Here is a 21,624-nt window from a genome sequence, read left to right as displayed (position 1 = left end):
AGCTGCTCGCTGCTCAAAAGCCAATGAACAGGCCAGGTTGGTGGAGGGGAAAGTTTGCTCTTGTTCAGATGCTGGCAACTGGGGGCAGGGAGGGTCCAGTGTGGTCATTATGTAGTTAACTTCTTCCATCTGGTGGGGGTTTCAGTATCTATAAGACAGCTCCCAGGATATGGCTCAGAATATTATCTACAGCCCCTGAGAAGGAACTAAAGGTCCTTCACGATGCTCAATGACTACGTTATTATTATTTGATCTTTGACTGTTTTCCTCTGTTTTTGTGTGTTCTCATTTCTCTGATTAATCTTATTTGACTAAAGTTTTCCACAGGTGAAAGGCAGGCAGAGGACATGGACCCTAGGGTCCTAGTCTGTTTCAAGGTGGGATCCACAGTGAGGCTACAGTGTGAGGTTTGCTTCCCGGGAGGCAAAAGAGAAGCAGTTCACCAGGAGGTGGACTCTGCAGGGTTTAGCGCTCCGGGTGTTTAGCAGGAGAGGCACCCGGGATGGACCTGGTGGAAGGAGGGGCCAGAAGCAGGAAGCTGGTGCTGTAACCCCACCGGCCCTGAGGGGGTCTGGTTGACACCGAGAGTGTGAGTTGTTCCATCCTAAGCCCCAGTTCTCTTCATCTTTGCATCTGTTGGCCCCTAGGCATGGGCCACCCTGGCTAGGAGGGTGACCTTGGGCCGGTGACTCTGCAGCTGAAGCTGTTCCCGAAGGGCAGACAGCTGATCCCAAACGCCAACCCCAGTCGCAGCAAGGGGGGGCGGGTGGGTGGGAAAGTCTTCACTGAAAGGGTGTCCAGACCTGGCGTTTCCCTATCCAGCCCAGGAAGATCCAAGCACGCATTTCAGTGAGTGTCCCAACTGCTCGATCAGTAAGCAGGTCACAGCCCATTGACTTGGGAGGATGGCCTGTTACTCTTGCTGTGAGGACTCAGAATTGCTGTTTGAGATGGGGATGCGTGGCTAGTGTAGGTGGATTTGGTTCTTAAACCTCCTTAGTGCTCTAACCTGACACTGGCAAGGCTCACAGGTCCCAGACACAGCGCTTTCAGTTTTGACAGAACGCTCACCTGGGCAATCTGAGAGCCTGGCGGGGGGTGGGGGGGTTGGGGGGTGGGGTGGGGTGAGGGCCTCCTCCCCCAGTGTCCCTCCTCCTCTTTGCAGCTCCTCTCATCTGCCTCCCAGGGACCAGCTTGGAAGGTGGTCTCTGTTGGGCGTCTCTGTATTGCAGGTTCCCACAAGAGTTTGATTCCCCCCCCCTAATTTAAAAGAGTGGCTTTGGTTCCTCCCTGCTCAGAATGATTCCTAAAAGGAAGATAGTGAACATTCTGGGTGGAGAGGGGGTGTGTAGGGAAAGGATGCTACCGTAGGAGTTGGGGATCCCTAGTTTGCCTTTACTCATGGGAGGTGGGTAGGGGTCAGTCCCATTATTTTCCTGGGTGTCTCCTCCTCTCTGTGAATGTGGAGGATGGGGCAGGTGGTCCTTCAGATTCTTTCTAGGGTTGTGATTTCTTTCTTCCTGTCTCCACTGCCGGATGTGGTCTTTTTTTTTTTTTTCGGATGTGGTCTTACACTGTCTCCAGTCCACTCAGTTCTGGGTAGCTGGGTCCCATCCCTCTTGGTGTCTGCCCTTCCTCACCTTGCAGCCAGCCCTCTTCTGCTGCCTGCCCAGTGTTCACATTTCCTTGTCTCCTTGCCAGCACATCCAGATACTGACCTGCTCTTCCACTAAGTAGCCCCACCTCTCTTCTAGCAGGTGGGGAAGGCAGGTAGGAGGGAGGCTGGATGGGGCACTGATTTAAGGTCAGTCTGGTGTGCGTGGACAAGTGGGGTGGAGGGGCTGACAGTTCACTGCCAGGCTTGTGGCAGGGGTATGACAAAAGCAGACTAGATGGGGAGGGAGCATGGCTTTAGGAGAGTGTCACTCAGCCCAGGATCTTGTCCCCAAAGCCACAGACTCGTCAGCCAAGTGATGGATCTATGTTAATATGGTTTCATTTCCTGGAAACTGCCTATGCCCTGCTCAACTCAGCTGAAAAGGCAAGAAGAATTGATTCGGGGCAAGAATCTGAAAGTGTCACTACATTAGGAACTGGAGTGGTGAGCTGGGAGCTTCTCCCCAACATCAGGGCTGATGCCAGACGGCCAAGCTGTCATTTCTGGCGTGGTGACAAGGCCCTGATCCTCTGATGTGAGGCACTTGCTCATTACCTGGCATCCCAGTGGTCATGACCATCTGCTCGGTGCCCTACCCCCCAACAAGATGGCAGAGCAGATTGCACAAGACAGCAGCTCCGGCGTGCCAGGCATGAGGAGGGTGAATGTGCTCCACGCTGGATGGAGACAGGAGTGGCCTTCCTAGCACTGCTGCTATTTGAAAGGAGCTCCTAGTGAAAATACAGGAAAAGGCACTTCTGGCCAATGAACCAGGACATAGACCTTGTCCTCAAATGATGCTCTACTTCTCTGTAAATTGCTTGATTCCAGACACCATAAAAGCACCACATCTGTTCAAATGAGGAAGCGATTGGTACCGGCCTGAGGAAGCATACTCCAGAGGTCTGGGCTGTCTAATGCCAGCACGTAAGAGGTTTAACTGATAAAAAGCATGCTTCTGGGTAACTGTTTTCCAGCCGTGCCTGTGGTACCTGTGTTTGAGTTGAATTAGTTTGGGTTGTACTAGGTAAACCCTAGGATCATAGTGCCTCAGTGCATCAGAAGTTTATTTCTCCATCGTGGAACATCCAGTGGGTGCCTGGGGTTGGGGACGTGGGGCTCCAGTCCATGCGGTCACTCAGAAACTCAGGCTTTCAGAGGTTTCACTTCTTTAATGTGAGGCAGGGGGACCAGGGCAGGGGTACCCAACCCTCAGGTGGAAGAGCAGGTTCAAGACCACGTGCAGGGTTTCCCGAGCCAGCCTCCAAGGGTGTACACAGCTTTTGTCCCAGATTGCATTGGCCAGAACTAGTACTAAGGAACACTAACTGCCAGAGAGGATGCCAAATTCAGTTGTTTTTCGTGGTTGGGGAGAAAGAAAGAGTACAACTATGTCTATGTTACAGAGAGTGTGAAGGATTGTTTCCAGAACATTCTCTCTCATCATTGGTGCATAGATGCTATCTATTTGACATCGTCATCTGTCTATCCATCCCTCTGTCTGTTATCTATCTGTCTGTCTAACCATCCATCCATTTATTATCTTTTTATTTAGCATCACCATCTATCTGTCTATATCTACCATCATCATCACTATCATTTGCTATCTTTAGTAACGGAGTGAGCCCCCACCCCCTACAACACTGTCCACAGAAAAGTGAAGATCTCCCAACAACTTGCATCCAGTCACATGACTCCCTCCTCCTACCCTTCTATGCTAATCACCATCCTGAATCTGATCCTCACGTTTTGCCAGACATTTTCAGAGTTGTGTTTTCTCTACATGGATCCTAAAGGGGTATCTACTTTTAGTTTAGCATTTGATTTTGTAGACAGGATCTCAGGTAGGTGCTTTTTGACCCACTTTTTTGTGTAAACATTCAATTGCCATGGTTTGTCCATATTCTGGGGTGTTGTGGGCCCTCATTCACGTTGCAATTCTGCCTCACTTTCTTCCCCTCTGGCAGATGCATGCCAGAGTGATTGCAGGTTTGGTATTTGAACAATGCTACCATCATCGGCCTTTATACGCCTCGTGTCCTCATTGAGTGAGAACAGTTCTATCGTGTCGACTAGGAGTGCAGTTGCTAGAGTGCCTAGCTTGATGAGATGATGCTAAACTGTTCCTCTTATCAAAAATGGGTGAAAGACTCCATGTGTCCTTACCTTCACCAGCACATGATAGAGATATTTTCATTTTTACCAGTCCCTTTATCATTTATTCAGGAGCATTGCACACATACCTTTTTACACTTATCTTCCCCTGGTAGATGAATTCCCTAAGCTGTCATCATTTTTGCTACTTCTCACTGCATCCCAAGGCAAGAAACGGCACAAGATCTGAAACCAACTCTCAGATGGGAAGAGACGTTCTGATCGAAGAACCACAAATCGAGTAGACCCACAGGCAGGCTTTTGTCAGTTTGTGGATGGGCAGCCCCTACCTCCGTGACATTTTAATTCCTGTGTCTTTCCATCTCGGCCACTCCAGACACTATTACACGGGCTCTACAGTTCTGCTGATTTTAGGAAAAGCAGCACAGAAATCAAGACCAAAGAGCAATCCCCTGAGAAGCCAACACAAGTTAAGCAGGCTGGGGGAGCAGGGAAACAGGGCGGAGACTGCCTGCTGGCTGGCTGACAGGCAGCCACGCTGCATTGTCAGAGCCCAGATTAGGATAAGAGTGATTGTTTCCCTTGCAGCAGCTCAGCTCAGCCCGGCTCTGTCCTCCTCTGCAGTAGGTTACAGGTGCAGCGGTGTGCCTCCAAGCCCTGGCTGTGATGGTTGCTTTCAGATCTGCCCTCAATCTGTCTGGTTCAGTAGGAGCAGAACAGTGATGATCTTGTGACGATAAATCACATAAACAAGTTACAGTAATGGAATACTTATTTATGAACTGTATTTGTGAAGGCTTGTATCGACTGTGCCAAAGACAGCTCATGTTGGTCTTGCAGCTTGTTAAGAAAATCCACCTGTTTTAAGGGTGCGCCTGCCCCACCCTGGCAGCTGGCACCCCAGGAAATGAAGGAGCCACGTTGCTTTTCTTCTTTCAAGTAAAGGGTAGGGGCAGGGCGGGAGCCTGGGCTTCAAGACGTGAGTGGCTTTCCACCTGGCCCGCGTTCCATCAAACGGGCGGCTGAAAACATAAAGGGCGTGTTCTTCTCCCCTGTACTTTCTCCTCTGCTCTCCTGCTCTTTGGGGCTTTCGTGATTTATTTTTTTCTGTTTGTCTTTGGTTTTCCTCCCGAGATGGGGGCTCTGTGTTTGCTCTGATTTGAAGGGATGAACCAAGGGAAAAATCCAAGTTTTCCACCCACCACCCACATCTCCCCTCTGAGGGGGCAGAAAGAGAAAGAAAATGCCCCGGCCCATTGTGACTGGCAGGTACACTGGAGTTTACCCATTCGTACTCTATGAAAGCAAGCGGCTTTTCTTTGTTTTTTAAAAATTTTATATTGGAGCATAACTGATTAACAGTGTTGTGATAGTTTCAGGCACACAGCGGAGCAACCCAGCCACACACATACATGCCTCCATTCTCCCCCAAACTCCCTTCCTATCCAGCCTGCCACATAACATTGAGCAGAGTTCCTTGTGCCATACAGTAGGCCCTTGTGGCTTATCCATTTCCAATATTTTGTTTATTTTTGACTTCACTGGGTCTACCTTGCTATGTGCGGGCTTTCTCTAGATGCGGCGAGCAAGGACGGCTTTCTGGTTGCGAAGTGCGGGCTTCTCCTTGCGGTGGCCTCTCTTGTTGCAGAGCACAGTCTCTAGTGCATGCGGCTTTTAGTAGTTGTGGCTCTCCGGCTCTAGAGCACAAGCGTATGGGCTTAGCTACAACCTTCCCGGACAGGGGATCAAACCCTTGTCCCCTGCATTGCAAGGCAGATTCTTAACCACTGAGATGCCCGGGAAGCCCTGGTTATCCATTTTTTTCCCATTTATTTTTATTAGTTGGAGGCTAATTACTTTACAATATTGTAGTGGTTTTTGCCATACATTGACATGAATCGGCCATGGATTTACACATATTCCCCATCCCGATCCCCCCTCCCACCTCCCTCTCCACCCGATCAGCATTGAAACATGTGTATTATCAAGGGTGAAACAGATCACCAGCCCAGGTTGGATGCATGAGACAAGTGCTAGGGGCTGGTGCACTGGGAAGACCCAGAGGGATCGGGTGGTTATCCATTTTAAATACAGCAGTGTGTACATGTCAGTCCCAAGCTCTCTAACTATCCCTCCCCCCATCCTTCCCCCACCTCCCTGAAACTAAAAGTTCTTTCTCTAAGTCTGTGAGTCTCTGTTCAGTTCAGTTCAGTCGTTCAGTCGTGTCTGACTCTTTGCGACCCCACAGACTGCAGCATGCTAAGCCTCCCTGTTCATCACCAACTCCCAGAGCTTACTCAAACTCATGTCCTTTGAGTCAGTGATGCCATCCAACCATCTCATCCTCTGTCGTCCCCTTCTTCCACCTTCAGTATTTCCCAGCATCAGGGTCTTTTCCAGTGAGTCACTTCTTCACATCAGGTGGCCAAAGTATTGTAGCTTCAGCTTCAGCATCAGTCCTTCCAATGAACACCCAGGACTGATCTCCTTTCGGATGGACAGGTTGGATCTCCTTGCAGTCCAAGGGACTCTCAAGAGTCTTCTCCAGCAGCACAGTTCAAAAGCATCAATTCTTTGGCGCTCAGCTTTCTTTATAGTCCAACTCTCACATCCATACATGAGTATTGAAAAAAACCAAAGCTTTGACTAGACGGACCTTTGTTAGCAATATGGTAAATAAGTTCGTTTGCTTTGTAAATAAGTTCATTTGTATCAGCAAATGGTATTTCTTCTGACAAAAGTGCCCTGCGAGGCCCCTCAGACCCATCAGCTGGGCGCAGTTGGGCTCTCTGTCTGGTCCTGCCGGACTCCTCAGGCTGTCCCCGCAGTGGCCTCGCAGAGGGCCCCTGGGAAACCCAGACAGAAGGGCTCCCACCTTCTGGATCACCTGTCAGCCCCACCTTTGCCCACATCCCCTGTCTCTACTGTTCGCTGGAAATGAAGGTCCAACATAGAAACGTCAGCAGGAAGGTTAAGCCTCTCAAATGCTAGCTGGTGTGGATATCTTATTCATGTGCAAGGAGATAGGGGTTCTGGGTGTGTTTCTGCAGAATGGCGTGCCCCGAGTCCAGTGTGCGGACCTTCTTGAGAGGTCAGAGTCTTGGAGGAGCTGTTCTCTGTGGCACTGCCCATGCCTAGGGCGACCCCAGCACATAGTAAATGCTCAGCAAAACCCAGGTAGTGATGCAGGGGGATCTGAGCGAGGCTGTAGGAGATGCTGGTCTCGGGCAGAGGCTGTCCAGTAAATGCCATGGCAAGTCTGAGAGGCCTGAGTCCTTGGGAGCCCTGGGCTCCGCTGAGCCTGCTGGAGTCTACAGTCCAAACCCACACATCCCGACAGGGCTCACGGGGTCGGAGAGGGACAAGTGGCCGGGGAGCAGGTGCACGTGTGTGCATCCTCAGAGGCTGGCGCAGGCTGGGGGCTTGTTTGCTACTCTCCGCTCTGGGTGTCCTCGGCCAGCTGCGGGCCCGTACGTGAACAAGACTGACAGATTCCATGGCCTGGGGCCTGGGCTAAGGCGTGTGGGCCCAGCAGAGGCAGATGCCTCTGAGTCAGGATCACGGAGGCCAATTTTACAAGTGTAGGAAATGGTGCTATCAAAAGGCAATTATTCAAGGGGTGTGAGTCAGCCTTGCAGCTCCTGGCAGTGCCAAGCAGAAGACGGTGGTGTGAGGGGTTCCTCCCACCCCCCCACCCCATCCCTCCCCAACAGAGAAGAAGAGTTGTATCTTCTCTGCGTGGATCCTAAAGGGGTATCTATTCTTAGTTTAGTTTCTGACTTCGTAGAGTGGATCTCAGGTAGGTGCTCTTTGACCCGCCTTTTCGTGTAAACTTTCGATTGCCGCGGCTCATCCGCCGTCTGGGGTGTTGTGGGCCCTCATTCCCGTGGCGATTCTGCCTCAGTTTATTCCTCCCCCTCTGGCAGGTGCAGATGCAAACCCAGGCTGGAAACCAGAGCTTTCACCTGCCTGTGGGCGGTTAATGGGAAGGGACCTGGACCGCCACACTCCTGCCTCTGAGCATCACCAGGCAGGCGAGGCGGGCAGCAGCCAGTCAGCAGAGAGGGCTTCATCCCAAGAAACAGGGAACCCAGAGGTTCTTCAGGCTGGCTGTATCTGACGTTTGTCCTGATCTCAGCCACTTCACAGAGGTCCCAGGCCCACAGCCCCGCCTCCTGGGGGTGTGTGGTGAATGGAAGGGGAGCGTGCAGGCACCGCAGACTCTGTGAGCTGGTCCCGGGCGGTGGCTTCAGTTGTCTGCCCTCTGCCCCATCTCTCCCTTGGGCACTGTTTCATGGAAGTCCAGTATGCTTCTGGTTCTGGAGCACTTCCCATGTTTTTTTATTTTTTTAATTTTTCTTCTTCTAAGGCTGCTTGGTCTGCTGTCATGGCAACCAGTCTTGCATCCCCCAACTCATGCAGAGGGAGGTGTGAAGGGACGAGACAGACCCGGCCCGTCCGTAAGGGTTCTTGGTCCCTAGAGGCGGTGGAGGGAGGTGGGGAGTCACTGTGCTGTGTTTGTCTCCAAATCTTTGTTTTCTGAGGGCCAGGAAGGCCACTGGGGAAGGTGTTTTCTGTGCCCTGGAAGGACAGTGGCAGGGCCTGAAGGGGGGGCGGAGCAAAGACCAGAACACAGCTACGAGAACATTGAGGTGAGCTCCAATTTGGGCCCTTTTTCAAGTGGGATAAAAACTCTGAGGATCACAGAGAAGGCGGCCAAGGCTTATTTGTTTTGTGCTGAGAATGGCCCAGCCCCAATCCTTCTACCTTTCCTCCTCTGAGCAGAGTTTGATTCCTTCCAGTTTTGGCGACATAAAACAGGAAGCATTTCAGTAGCATTTTCAATATTAATAATTTTAATTTTAAAATGTGTATGATTTGGGGGACTTCCCTGGCGGTTAAGACTTCGTCTTCTGATGCAGGAGGTGTGGGTTCGATCTCTGGTCGGGGAGCTGAGATTCCACACACCTTGCCACCAGAGTCAAAACAAACAGCCGAAGCAATATTGTAACACATTCAATAAGACTTTAAAAATGACCCACATAAAAAATCTTTTTTTAAAAAAAGTGGCTGATTTTAAATGGCAGTGGCATGCCTCCTGGCCGTTTCACATTCACAACCAGAGGAAGTTTCATTTTAATTGGTGGCATTTTCAGTCAACCATTCAGCTTGTCAAAGTTGAAGGAGACAGGAGGAATCCAGTCTTCCCGCACTGAGGGCAGAGCCGTCCAGAGTGGTGGCCGCGGGAGTGCAGTGCTTTGCCAGGGGCAGGCACGTGGCATGGAGGGTCTTGGCTGGATTAAGAAGAGCCAGTGGACTGGATGGAGGGGTGGGGTTTTGCAGGCTGTCAGGCCGAGCGGGGGGAGCAGGAGTAGGTACCAAATTTGAGGGTGAGTCAGACTACAGATGGGTGGGCAGAACAAATGGGAAGAAGGCCCTGCCTCCCAGTTTGATTCTGATAAACACAGAGAAGAGCGTCTGGGCCCTGAGGTCACATCCAGCTTCCCAGATTTTACCTGGATAGTCGAGGCTCCCTCGAATCTGCCGACATGAATTCCGGGCAGGGTGTCTGCCTTTCATTTTCATATTTTTGTTAATGGTGGCTTCTTAGACGGGCAGTAGGGCAACAGACTGAAGGGCTCACTGTGCTGAATTCTGCCACGGGGAGGCAGTCAGGATGGGGCTGAGCCGGTGGACACAGAGTCAGCCAGGCCTTGGTACCTGACTGCCCCTTACAGGCTTGTTTACTCCATCCTACACCTTAGGTTCTCAACTGGTCAATGAGAAGGATGATTCTACCTGCCTCTTGGAAGAATGAAGTCAGGTGGGAAGGCCCTTAGCACTAAGCCCAACTCAGGAGCCCCCCCTCCCCCAATATGCTTATCATAGTAAAAATCTTTATTCCTTCTGGGTCTAGAGCTTTCACAAGGGTCCAACACTGTGAGGAGTCATTTTAGATGCAACCCCTGATACTGATGGCTTAAAGCTCAACATTGAGAAAACTAAGATCATGGCATCTGGTCCCATCACTTCATGGCAAATAGATGGGAGACAGTGGAAACAGTGGCTGATTTTATTTTTTCTGGGCTCCAAAATCACTGCAGATGGTGATTGCAGCCATGACATTAAAAGACACTTACTCCTTGGAAGGAAAGTGATGACCAACCTGGACAGCATATTAAAAAGCAGAGACATTACTTTGCCAACAAAGGTCTGTCTAGTCAAGGTTATGGTTTTCCCAGTAGTCATGTATGGATGCGAGAGTTGGACTATAAAGAAAGCTGAGCGCCGAAGAATTGATGCTTTTGAACTGTGCTGCTGGAGAAGACTCTTGAGAGTCCCTTGGACTGCAAGGAGATCCAACCAGTCCGTCCTAAAGGAGATAAGTCCTGGGTGTTCGTTGGAAGGACTGACGTTGAAGCTGAAACTACAACACTTTGGCCAGCTGATGCGAAGAGCTGACTCATTTGAAAAGACCCTGATTCTGAGAAAGATTGAGGCCAGGAGGAGCAGGGGATGACAGAGGATGAGATGGTTGGACGGCATCACCGACTCAATGGGCATGGGTTTGGGTGGACTCTGGGAGTTGGTGATGGACAAGGAGGCCTGGTGTGCTGCGGTTCATGGGGTCGCAAAGAGTCGGACATGACTGAACAATTGAATTGAACTGAACTGAACTGATACTGATGAGTTCACAAAGTCATATGGATTGGCAGTCTGGGAAATGCAGAAATCTGCCCCTAAGGGCGAGAGTGATTCTTTGGTTGAAATTGCCATAAGTCTTAAATCCTATTTTTTTTTAATATTAACTTATTTGGCTGTTCTGAGTCTTAATTGTGACATCTTCATCTTTAGTTGAGGCATGTGGGATCTAGCTCCCTGACCAGGGTTTATAACTGGGCCCCCTGCATTGGGAGAGTGAAGTCTTAGCCCCTGGACTACTATGGAAGTCTGTTAAATCCTATTTTTTTAAAGGACTAGTGAGGGAGGAGAGTATGTAAAGGAGTAGATTAGGTTGTTAGACCTTACAGGTGAGTTTTGGACTGAAAATGCCCAAATCTGTGATGAGATACCTGAAGGTGGGGATCACTGAGCTGAAGGCGTCTCTCTCCAAGGGCCAGGGGCACAGAGGTTTCGCCCAGGGGATCATAATGGCTGTTGGCTATCACAGAGCCACCCCAGTGAGTGGCTGTGTGTGCAGAAAGTTGGTCATGTCCAGTCTTTGGGTGGTGTGTTCTTCCTTTATGTCTCCCCGGGAGCAGGTCACAGCAGGAAGTGCAAATGGGCAATGGAGAGGGTGGGAGAGGGTGAGACGCACTTCTTATCAAAATGTTCCATCTGTCACTGCCAGCGCCTACTGACAGCAAGAGGAGATTGGAAACATTCATGAAGTGTGGGGTCTTCACAGGCATCCAGCCCCAGTATCAGCTGCTGGTGGAATTCAGTGAAAACAAGACATTTTGGTGGATGATATTAATACACAACAGAAATCCTGTGATGGCAATAAAGGCTATGATTTTAGCACACCAACGGTGTTATCTTCCCCCTTACTCTTGAAGGTGGTTCTATTTATTTCTCTGCTTCAATATTTACAGCCTCTTTCCTGAAAATAAGAATAACGATAATACAAAAATAATAACATTTGTAACAGTGGTGGTAATATCTGTTTTTGAGTGTCTGCCATATGTCACAGTCTTTGTTAGATGTTTTCCATCTACATCCTCTCCAGTCATCACAATAACCCTGGGAGAATGTTTACCCCATTTCACAAATGAGGAAAACAGAGCTCAAGGAGGATATGTAACTTGCTCACAGACCTAGTTGGTGAGGGACCAAACCTGGGTCTGAACTAATGTCTTGTTTTCCTCTAAAGAGCCCTGCGTGGGTTTGGGGATTTTTGAGACAGAAGCTATTTTAGCATTATTAGAAATGGAACGGAATGAAGAATATCAGTCTTGGCTACCAAGCCTCAGGTTTCTTTGGGTTTTCAGTCTGTGTTCCTCAAATCTGCTCTTGAGGAGCAGGAAGAGGCAGAAAGGGAGGTTTCATTATCTGCCTTTGATTGCTGCTGCTGCTGCTAAGTCGCTTTAGTCGTGTCGGAAGCTGTGCGATCCCATAGACGGCAGCCCACCAGGCTCCTCCGTCCCTGGGATTCTCCAGGCAAAAACACTGGAGTGGGTTGCCATTTCCTTCTCCAATGCATGCAGGCATGCTAAGTCACTTAAGTCAAGTCCAACTCTATGCGACCCTATGGACAGCAGCCCACCAGGCTCCTCTGTCCATAGGATTCTCTAGGCAAGAGTACTGGAGTGGGTTGCCATTTCCTTCTCCTTTGATTGAAGATCCTGAAAAAGGCCATTCCTGGCACCATGAGCAATGTGTTGGGACCTGCCTCTCCTTCCATCTGGACCTTCAGCTTGGTGTCCCCGTCTCTTCTCTCATTGTACTGCCTCCTCCCCTTATGGTGCATAATCCTGAATTAGCCCCGCCAGTGCCCTTTGTCTGTGTCTTCTTATGCCAACCAATAGCAAGATTTTTTTTTTCCCCTGGAATTAGCTTGAGTTGGAACCCATTTCTCTTCACTCTAATCCTATCCATTCTCAAATGTTCAACTCTAATAGAACTGGAAGAGTTCTTTAAGATTCTTCTCATCTCTTTAAATCCTGTCGCTTTTTTTTTAAACCAGCCCATTATACTTGCTGCCTGTGTCTTAGGTATTTTGTGGGTATCTGTCTTCTCATTAAATAGCTCAGAAAGATTTGGAAGACAGGAAATGTGCCTTGTTTTATCCTGATGTCATCCTGATGCACGGTAGATGCTCAGTAACCATTATTTGGTTACTTTTAAATTTGGGCTGCGCTGTGTCTTTGCTGCAGTGCGTGGGCTTTCTCTAGTTGTGTGTGTGGGTTCTGGGCTTCCCTTGTTGTGGCCCGTGGGCTCGAGAGCTTGTGTGATCACTAGTTGCAGCATGTGGCCTCTCTAGTTGCAGTGCACAGGCTTCATTACCCCAAGCATGTGAGACCTTTTAATTCCCCAACCAGGGATTAAATCTGAGTCTCCTGTGTTGGAAGGGGGATTCTTAACCACTGGGCCACCAGGGAAGTCCCCCCAAACCATTATTGAATAAACAGAACCTCCCCCTCTGTATTTTCTTTTATATTATTATTATTATTCTGAGCTATACCTCTGTGCCTTCCACTGTCACTGCTACACATTTAAATAGCCCAGACCTGGGCTAGCACAGAAGAATCTGACCACATTCCTGTTCTAATACTGCCTCTTAATTCTACTCTGGGCCTTGATTTTCCTAACATACAGGTAGCACTTTCCTCTGTGAGTGCTAAAGAGTTGAAGTTCTTCAAACCTTTAATGTTTGCTTTGAAATGTGCCAGGACGGGGAATACTGAGAAAGCTTTTCGTTCAGGTCAGTTTCAAGTCTTGGAAATCAAACTGCTTCTCTCCTTCCTTTCCTTCCTTTTTTCTCCTCCATCACAATGTCCCAGTGCCTCAGAGTTTAGTGCAGTCAGCATGTTCTTAGAGTCAGGGATCGCCACGTGTTGGCTCTGGGCGGTAGGACTGGTCAGTAAGTGATCAATGGTCCAGCTCTGTTGCAGCCCTATCAGATGATTCAGCACCATGGACAAGGCTAAGGAAAGCGTCAAGTCTTCCTGCCTTTTCTTCCCAGCTCTCCTATACTTCTGAAGGCCAGGGAAGCTAAGATCCTCTTCTAAACAAGCTGGAGAAGGGGAGCAAGTGGCAGCCTTCCGCTTTGGGAATTCCACTTTTTGAATCATAAATCAGACCTTCTGTTTATCTAAAGTAACCAACACACAGAGAGTTCTCTTGTCTTGGAGAAAAGGCCTCCTGCACAGACTAGACTGACCCTTGTTCCCTGATGGTCTCCTGCTCTAAATTAACTTATTCCAAGCCTTGTCAATTTCGGGGGGGTGGTGTCTTTATGGTCCTTTTCCTGCATGTGAATTTATTCAAGTCAATATTCTTATATAAACCAGTGGAAAAAGCCAGGATATTCTCTTCTTCCTTTGAATTTTTTTTTTTTTTTTAGTATACACACTTTATATTCTGCCTTTAAAGCTATTTCTGCTCCACAGCTGCTTTACCGAGACTCAGACTCCTACGGGCCCCACTTGGTCCGCCATGTACCTTGAATACCCTTTCACTCTGTTTGATTTCTGCAGTCGGTTGTATAATGAGGAGGGAGTATGCAGTGAGTCTGGAGATTCCTATTAACCAGGTCACCCATGAATCTATTTTTGTGCTCTTCTTTATTAGAAATAGCAGTGAACACGATAATATTTAAACACAACTGCTTAGAGGAGCTTGGCTTCAAAATACACCTTCCCAAGTTTTCTTTTCCCATTTGACATTTCAAAATGTTGTACTACATTTTTCACATCATCAAAGTGCCTCCTCTCCATTTGCATTCCAGGCTGTGAATACAGACCATTGCAAATGACAGTAGATATTTTGGAGGGTCATTTGGATTCGTGATCCTCTGCCCACATATCGGGAGTGTTTCATTCTGTTCTTGGCACTGCCATTGAAGATGGTCCATAAAAAGATACAGACCAAGATGATAAAGGAGGACAGGGGTTGGGAATAGATAGAATAGAGTTATCTCCAATGCTTGAAGGAGGGGACCTCATGAGAAAGGGGAGTAAAATTATTCTGTATTGTTCCCAAGGACAGAATCAATGAATGGAATGTACAAGGGGACAGATTTTGATTCAACCTAAAGAGTGCCTGAAGACTAATGCTGCCAGACTCTAGGGCAGGTTGTCATGTGAGGTAGAGAGCCTCCAGGCACTATAGGTGCTGAACTCCAGGTTGACCGGGCTGTCTGCCCGGAATGATCCTTCCAGAAATAACAGGTCCATTTCAGGTGCAAGAATCACCTGTCCTTACTCCTTGGCATTACTGTCGGAACTCGGGGCATTGGAAACCACAGGTGCTCTTGTCTCTTGGCAGCAGAAACTCTGAGTCCTTTTGAATTGCTTAATACAAATGTCCTCATGGGCCATGACAGCCAAAGTCAAAGTAGAAAGGGCTTTTGCAGTTGTTGAGGCAGGCAGTCTTTTGTTTCAGGCAGATATTTTATTATTGAGACACAGCTGTTTATTTATTTGTTTAAAATGTATTTATTTATAACATTTTGTTTATGTATGTATTTATTTCTGGCTGTGCGGGGTCTTTGTGGCTGCACATGGGCTTTCTCTAGTTGTGGCGATGGGCGGCGTCTCTTGTTGCAGAGCATGGGCTCATGGCTCACGGCCTTAGTTGCCCTGAGGCACGTGAAATCTTCCTGGATCGGGGTCGAATCTGTGTTCCCTGCACTGGCAGGTGGATTTTTAACCAGTGGACCACCAGAGAAGCTCAGCGACCCAATTATTTAGGTGCTTTGTAAAAACGTCTTCAATTGGACGGCAATCTTCCATTTGTTGCATTAATCAAGACTTGCCCAATATCTTACCAACATTGGTATGCCACTAAAAATAGGATAGTGATCCCTTTCAAACAAAGGGACTTCTGCAGTTTATATTACCTTCTCCTCTTTTGATATTCTCTGCAATTCTCCAAGGAGGCATGGAAAGTAGTATTTTCTCAATTTTTATAGGAAGAAAACTGAGACCTGCAGGGCTTAGTGACTCATCTGCATGACGCAGCTGGCAAGCTGTGCTCCACCTGGGATGGAGCTGGAAAGTGGGAATTGGAACCATGGCAGCCGGGCGGTGTCTGTGGCCGTGCCAAGCACCAGCGATGTGGCTTTGGACAGTTTCACATGTACAGTGAGGGTGTTGGTGTAGGCTGAGTTCCAGGGGCCCACCCCACCCTGCCATCTGGGCTTTTCTGGCCTTGGCACCTGGCACAGTCCTTACTCTTTGCCTGGCAGGTAGGAGGTAAGATGAAGTGAAATTTTGGGTTGGAGAAAAGCATCATGATGCGCAGGTGTGTATTTCCAGGGTGGTGACATGACATGTCATACACTTCTGTGTCAGATCACCTTCACAAACTTGAGAACCTTGGCTGCACTGTATTTGGCATGCTGTGCAGTATGTGGGATCTTAGTTCCCTAACCAGGGATGGAACCTGTGTGCCCTGAATTGGAAGCTCAGAGCCTTAACCACTGGACCTCCAGGGAAGTCCCTGACTGCATTTTAATTCAGAGTTTGGAATTTGAGGATGTTTGTTTACCTTTGCAGGTTCAATTGTGGTGGGGAGGGGTAGAAATAATCTTTATGAATTTCCTCTGCCTTACATATAGAAGACTCAGTAGGAATCATGAGGGCTCCTCACTTTACAAGATATAGGCTTGCAAAAAAAGGCAATAGTTTAGTCTGATTTTTTTAAAATTGTCTAAGTATAGCTGTGCATGCATGCATCCTAAGTCGCTCAGTCATGTCTGACTCTGTGACCCCAGGACTGAAGCTTGCCAGGCTACTTGTCTACGGGATTCTTCAGGCAAGAATACAGGAGTGGGTTGCTGTGTCCTCCTCCAGGGGAATCTTCCTGACTGACCCAGGGGTCAAATCCATGTCTTTTACTTCTAACCTGCATTGGCAGGCAGGTTTTTTTTTTACCACTAGCGCCACCTGGGAAGCCCCCAAGCATAGTTTTGAACTCAAAACTCTTTGATTTTGCTTGGAAGCCCCTTGGGGCTTCCCTGGTGGCTCAGATGGTAAAGAATCTGCCCACAATGCGAGAGACCTGGGTTCGACCCCTGGGTTGGGAAGATCCCTTAAAGGAGGACATGGCAACCCACTCCAGCATTCTTGCCTGGAGAATCCCCATGGACAGAGAAGCCTGACTGGCTACAGTCCATGGGGTCACAAAGAGTCAGGCATGACTGAGTGACTAAGTTTGTACAAGGCTCTTGACAAAGCTAACCTGTTTCTTTGTACTACAAAAGTAATTCATATTCATTGCAGAAAATTTAAGAAGAAAGAAAATCATGTCATTATCTATAATCTCCCAAAGACAGCTGCTGCTAACATTCTGTTAAAACTTCCTGGAATGTTTTTCTGCACACCTCTACATGTTTTAAAAGAAATTAGTATAATACTGTACATACTGATTTATAAACCTTTTGCTGTTAATGGTAAACGTTTTCCTACTTTACTAAATACTCTATGAAAATATTTGATCTGAGTGTGGATTTGGGAGGTATATAGCATTCTAGCATGCCGATGTATCAAAATTCATTTAACCTACTTCCTACTCTTGGCTATATTGGGCGCTTACAGTATTTTGGTAATATAAATTATTTTTGAAGATGTCTTCTCACATAAATTCTTAGCAATACAGTAGACGCAAGTCTGATTTGTCATACATAGAAAACTAAAGTTGGATTTCAGGTTTTTAGATATCAGCCAAGCTGTTGAACATTTATGAGAAAATGGTCTGCTACACACTTTCTAAAGGTGACTGACATGGTCACCCCAAAGGTTTGGGGAGATCTCCCCCACTGTCACCGTTGTTGGATCTGGTAGCAGGCTCCTGGCTCCTTTGCACCCTTAATGTCCTTACCTAAGCACCATGGCAGTGGATTCACGCCTCTCTTCTGTTGGTTTTCTTCTAGCCTGATGAAGTCCTCCGACATCGACCAGGACCTGTTCACAGACAGCTACTGCAAAGTGTGCAGCGCGCAGCTGATCTCGGAGTCTCAGCGCGTGGCCCACTACGAGGTAAGAACAGCTTCTCCCACCCGGGGTGTTCAGACGGGGGAAAGAGCAGCCTCAGTCAAGGTCGTGGGGCCTGAGGGTTCTGCCTCCGGACTTGGGGCGGATCTGAAGAACCACGGGGCTTGAGCACACAGTCTGAGATCAGGTCAGGACAGAGGTGCACGCGTGGGGTTGCAGAGAGGGCTAAGGACGGCGTTTTCAAGCCTCTGGCGGTTTCCCAGGTTCTGCTTTTCCCTTTGGACCTCGGCACCCCCGGGAACCCAGTGGGCTTCCTCTGCTTGTTGAATCCGTCACTGCTCATCTCGAGTTCCTTCCAGGGATGCATTAGTGCCAGCTTCTCTATCCTTCGCTGATGCTTGAAGGAAAGCCCAAAGGCCCTTTCTCCACCACTGGAGGGAAAATGGCAGCAGGAGTGGTCCAGCACCGGATTCCTTCCGCCTTCTGGCTGCTGCTCCCAAAGCGTTTATCAACAGAAAGACTTCCCTCGCGGGGTGATAACCAAGTTTTAAAGTCCAAACATTCTTGAAGGACATAACTCAGTGGCTTTGACTTTTTAGGGTGGGAGCTCAAAAGGCTGCTTCTTGATCCTTTATTGGGAAGAGAGGATGAGAGGAGAGAGGTCGACCCGTTTCTGAGGAGGGAATGGGGGGCATACGTGGAGAAAAGGGGCCCCTGGCCCCCCAGATGCTGCCCAGGGCCTGTAGCTTTGCAAGAGAACACACACCAGTGAGAACACGAGTTTTCAAGGGCGATAATTTGTAAGTAATTTTAGATGGAGGGCTTAGCCAGCAGTTTTCTTTTTGTCTGTCTCATCTGACAAATGCCAGTTGTCACTGTCACTCACCACATTCCTCTGAGTCTCAGATTCCTCCGAGCACAGGGAAAACAATAATAATCGCACACACACGCGCACACCCCGGGACCCGTTCCTTGGCCCCTGTGTGCTCCTTGGGGTTTTGTGGTGACCAGATGAGAGCCCTTGAAATGGTTATTTGCGCAAATGTTCTTTGGCAGCTATAACGTGTGCCCAACATGCAAAATTACATTGTTTCTCATTATCTACTCTGTGGCAGCAATGTTTGGACGATGGCAAAGAAAACTTGCTCTTCAGAGAAAACTTTAAAAAATCAGCCTCTGCAAAAAAAAAAAAAAAAAGTCAGCATATTCAGTAGGCAATCAAGTGGAAGAAGAAGAAAATGTGAACCACAGAAGGGTGATCTAAAGTGGAAGGTAGCCATCTTTTGAAATGAAGAATTTCTAAATTTGGTAGATATTGCTCTGCAAACACATATGGTTTTTTATTAATTCCATTTCCCCATTGAAGGAAACAGGGTATTCGTCCCTGCTCTGAAATTCCATAGCCCATTATGTTCTCTCTTTATTAGACCTTTTGGGTTCCCTTTTTAATCATCTTACTAGATTCTAATAAGGAGCTTCTTGGTAGCTCAGTTGGTAAAGAATCCGCCGGCAATGCAGGAGACCCCGGTTCGATTCCTGGGTTGGGAAGATCCGATGGAGAAGGGATAGGCTACCCACTCCAGTATTCTTGGGCTTCCCTTGTGGCTCAGCTGGTAAAGAATCTGCCTGCAATGCGGGAGACCTGGGTTTGATCCCCGGGTTCAGAAGATCTCCTGGAGAAGGGAAAGGCTACCCACTCCAATATTCTGGCCTGGAGTATTCCACGGACTGTATATAGTCTGTGGGGTCGGAAAGAGTCGGACATGACTGAGCGACTTTCACTACTAGATTCTTATGACCAGAAACAGAGTTTATTCATCTGCTCTTCCATAATTCCTGGAACAGTGTCTGCCCATCAGAGCCATTCACTGAGCTTTTGTTTACAAAAATAATCTGGTGACCCTGTCCAGGCACTCCTTCCTTATTAACTGAGCTAGAAAGGTAATGTCAGAAAATCAAAAACATCACTTCTTTTTAAAGGAAAAAAAAACTTAGCTGCTCAGTTACAGACTTAGTTATTTGAACTCCGCTTTTCCTCTCACCACACTGTACTGTCTATGGCCCAATCCAATGGTTCAGAAGATGTGTTAGGATTTGTTGCAAGTAGTACAGGTGAGCTTCCCTGGTGGCTTAGCCGGTAAAGTTGTCTGCTCGAAATGCTGGAGACCTGGGTTCCATCCCTGGGTCGTGAAGACCCCCTGGAGAAGGAAATGGCAGTCCGCTCCAGTACTCTTGCCTGGAGAATTCCATGGATGGAGGAACCTCATAGGCTACAGTCCATGGGGTTGCAAAGAGTTGGACATGACTAAGCGACTTCACTTCATTTTAGCACAGGTGGGAGGAAGAAGTGAAAACAATTACAATAGACGTTCAGTTAGCAGAGTCACACATCTTCAGAACAATGCATCCCAGACAACCAGGAATGGGACCTCTGATCGACGGTTCATGCCCTGCCTCCAGGCAGACATGGACCCTTCCTTCAGGGGAAACAGCAGCTGCAAAGCTGCAGGGGCCGCAGAGAAGGCTGAGTTAGGACCCAGCGCACCTTGCGGCTCTGGTTAGGAGATGTCCTTTGTTCTTCATCTCCAGGAGGATGACCTCTATCACATGATCCCCAAGGCTGTCTGAGAACAGATTTGCTGATTTCTTTCATCCCCCGCCCTCCTCCACACACTCCCTCTGCTGGAACTGCATCTAGAGTGGGTCTCTGTGAGTCTTGTGGCCAGAATTTGGCCTGTATATACACAGTGCTGGATTAAACCTCAGAGATGGAGTTTGGGATGAAGTAGAAAGAAATAGCTTGATTGCTTTGCCAGGCAGAGGGGGCCACAGTGGGCTAATGCCCTCAAGATGATATGTCCGCCCTAGAGCAGGTAGTGAGGAGTCTTGCAGTGTTCAAGATGTAGGGCATGGTCAGCTTGTGAACACTCTTCTGATTGGTTGGTGATGAAGTAATGGCAAGTCAGCATCATCAACCTTCTGCTTCCAGTTGGTCTGGGATCTGCTTCTGTGTGGGCAGCAGAGAGTTACCTTCTTCCACCTGCTGCGGGTTTCAATGTCTGCAAAACAGCTCAAAGGACATGACTGAGAACGTTATCTGTAGCCCTTGAGGAAGAACTAAGGTCCTTGCCTTTGTTTAATGGCTAACATATTATTTTGTCTTGCTTGACTGTTTTCCTCTCTGCATTTTCTCACTTCTCTGATTAAATTTATTCTTTGACTAAAATTTTTCTACAGACAAAAGGCAGGCAGAGGACCTGGACGGGGTCTGTTCCGGGAAGGCCCCATAGAGTCATGTTTGTTACAGTCCCCAAACTCACACTGGCCACATGGTCACATTTACTCTCAGTACTCTATCACTGATTTTCTGCTTGAGTTTGATTTTACTCTCAGTTTGACCAGATCATATTCCAAGCCCTCTATGGGGCAAATCAGTGACAGTCTACTGTGTTATTTTCTGCATGCCCAGCATTGTTAGTGTTTGCTCTCACAGGGGTTCTGGGTTACATCAGAAGTAGTCTCTGCCCCTAAGAAGCTCATAAACTCCATTGGAAGGAAAAGCCATGAATACTTTGGTGTGGTACCTGTATGTGTGATACCAAGAACAGAACCTGTAGATTCTGCTCCTAAGGAAAGGCTGATCTAATTTAATATAAACGAAGTGTCCGTTCTTCTGTCCATTTGGCTTTGTGATACATATGCTATGTGGTGCTGTGAAATTTCTGGATCTTCGCAAATTCCAAATTCAAAAGGGTGAGTCATCACCAAGATCTATTATGGTCAAGAGAGATTTGTGGGGGATGACACGAATTACCAAGGCTTCAATGGATTGGAGTAGGAAATAGCAACCCACTCCAGTATTCTTGCCTGGAAAATTGTATGAACAGAGGAGCCTGGTGGGTCACAGTCCGTGGAATTGCAAGGAGTAGGACACGGCTGAGCATGCATGCACGATGGATGGTTTAAATTTAGTGATTACTGGAATAAGGGGCCTTGGAATCTCCAAGGAGCACTAAGGAGACCAGCCTGACTGGACCAAAAGATTTTTGCTAGGGAGGCTGGCAGCACCTTCAGGTAGGGTGGGATCAAGAGGTAAGGAAAGGGGAACCTGGACTCTTCTGAGGCTCTCAAGTTTTTGAGAGCATAAAAAATAACTGAGCCTTTCTGAATGATAGCTTGTTTATGGTGGTCAAG

General features: G+C 48.1%; 1 protein-coding gene across 2 annotated transcripts in view; it reads left to right on the top strand.

The window, feature by feature from the left end:
• The window catches only part of ZMAT4 (zinc finger matrin-type 4), a 361,620-nt gene that overhangs the window by 58,701 nt on the left and 281,295 nt on the right, over positions 1-21,624 (top strand). For both annotated transcript variants that reach the window (XM_043893609.1, XM_043893611.1), the window contains exon 2: positions 17,370-17,475. In XM_043893609.1, the coding sequence (XP_043749544.1) occupies positions 17,374-17,475 (102 nt within the window). In that variant the 5' untranslated portion in view covers positions 17,370-17,373. The remainder of the gene's footprint in view (positions 1-17,369; positions 17,476-21,624) is intronic.

This window comes from Cervus elaphus, chromosome 32, assembly GCF_910594005.1.
Source record: "Cervus elaphus chromosome 32, mCerEla1.1, whole genome shotgun sequence".
NCBI lineage: Eukaryota > Metazoa > Chordata > Mammalia > Artiodactyla > Cervidae > Cervus > Cervus elaphus.
The sequence above is the reverse complement of the archived record's forward strand: the minus strand, read 5'-3'. Positions and strand labels throughout refer to the sequence as shown.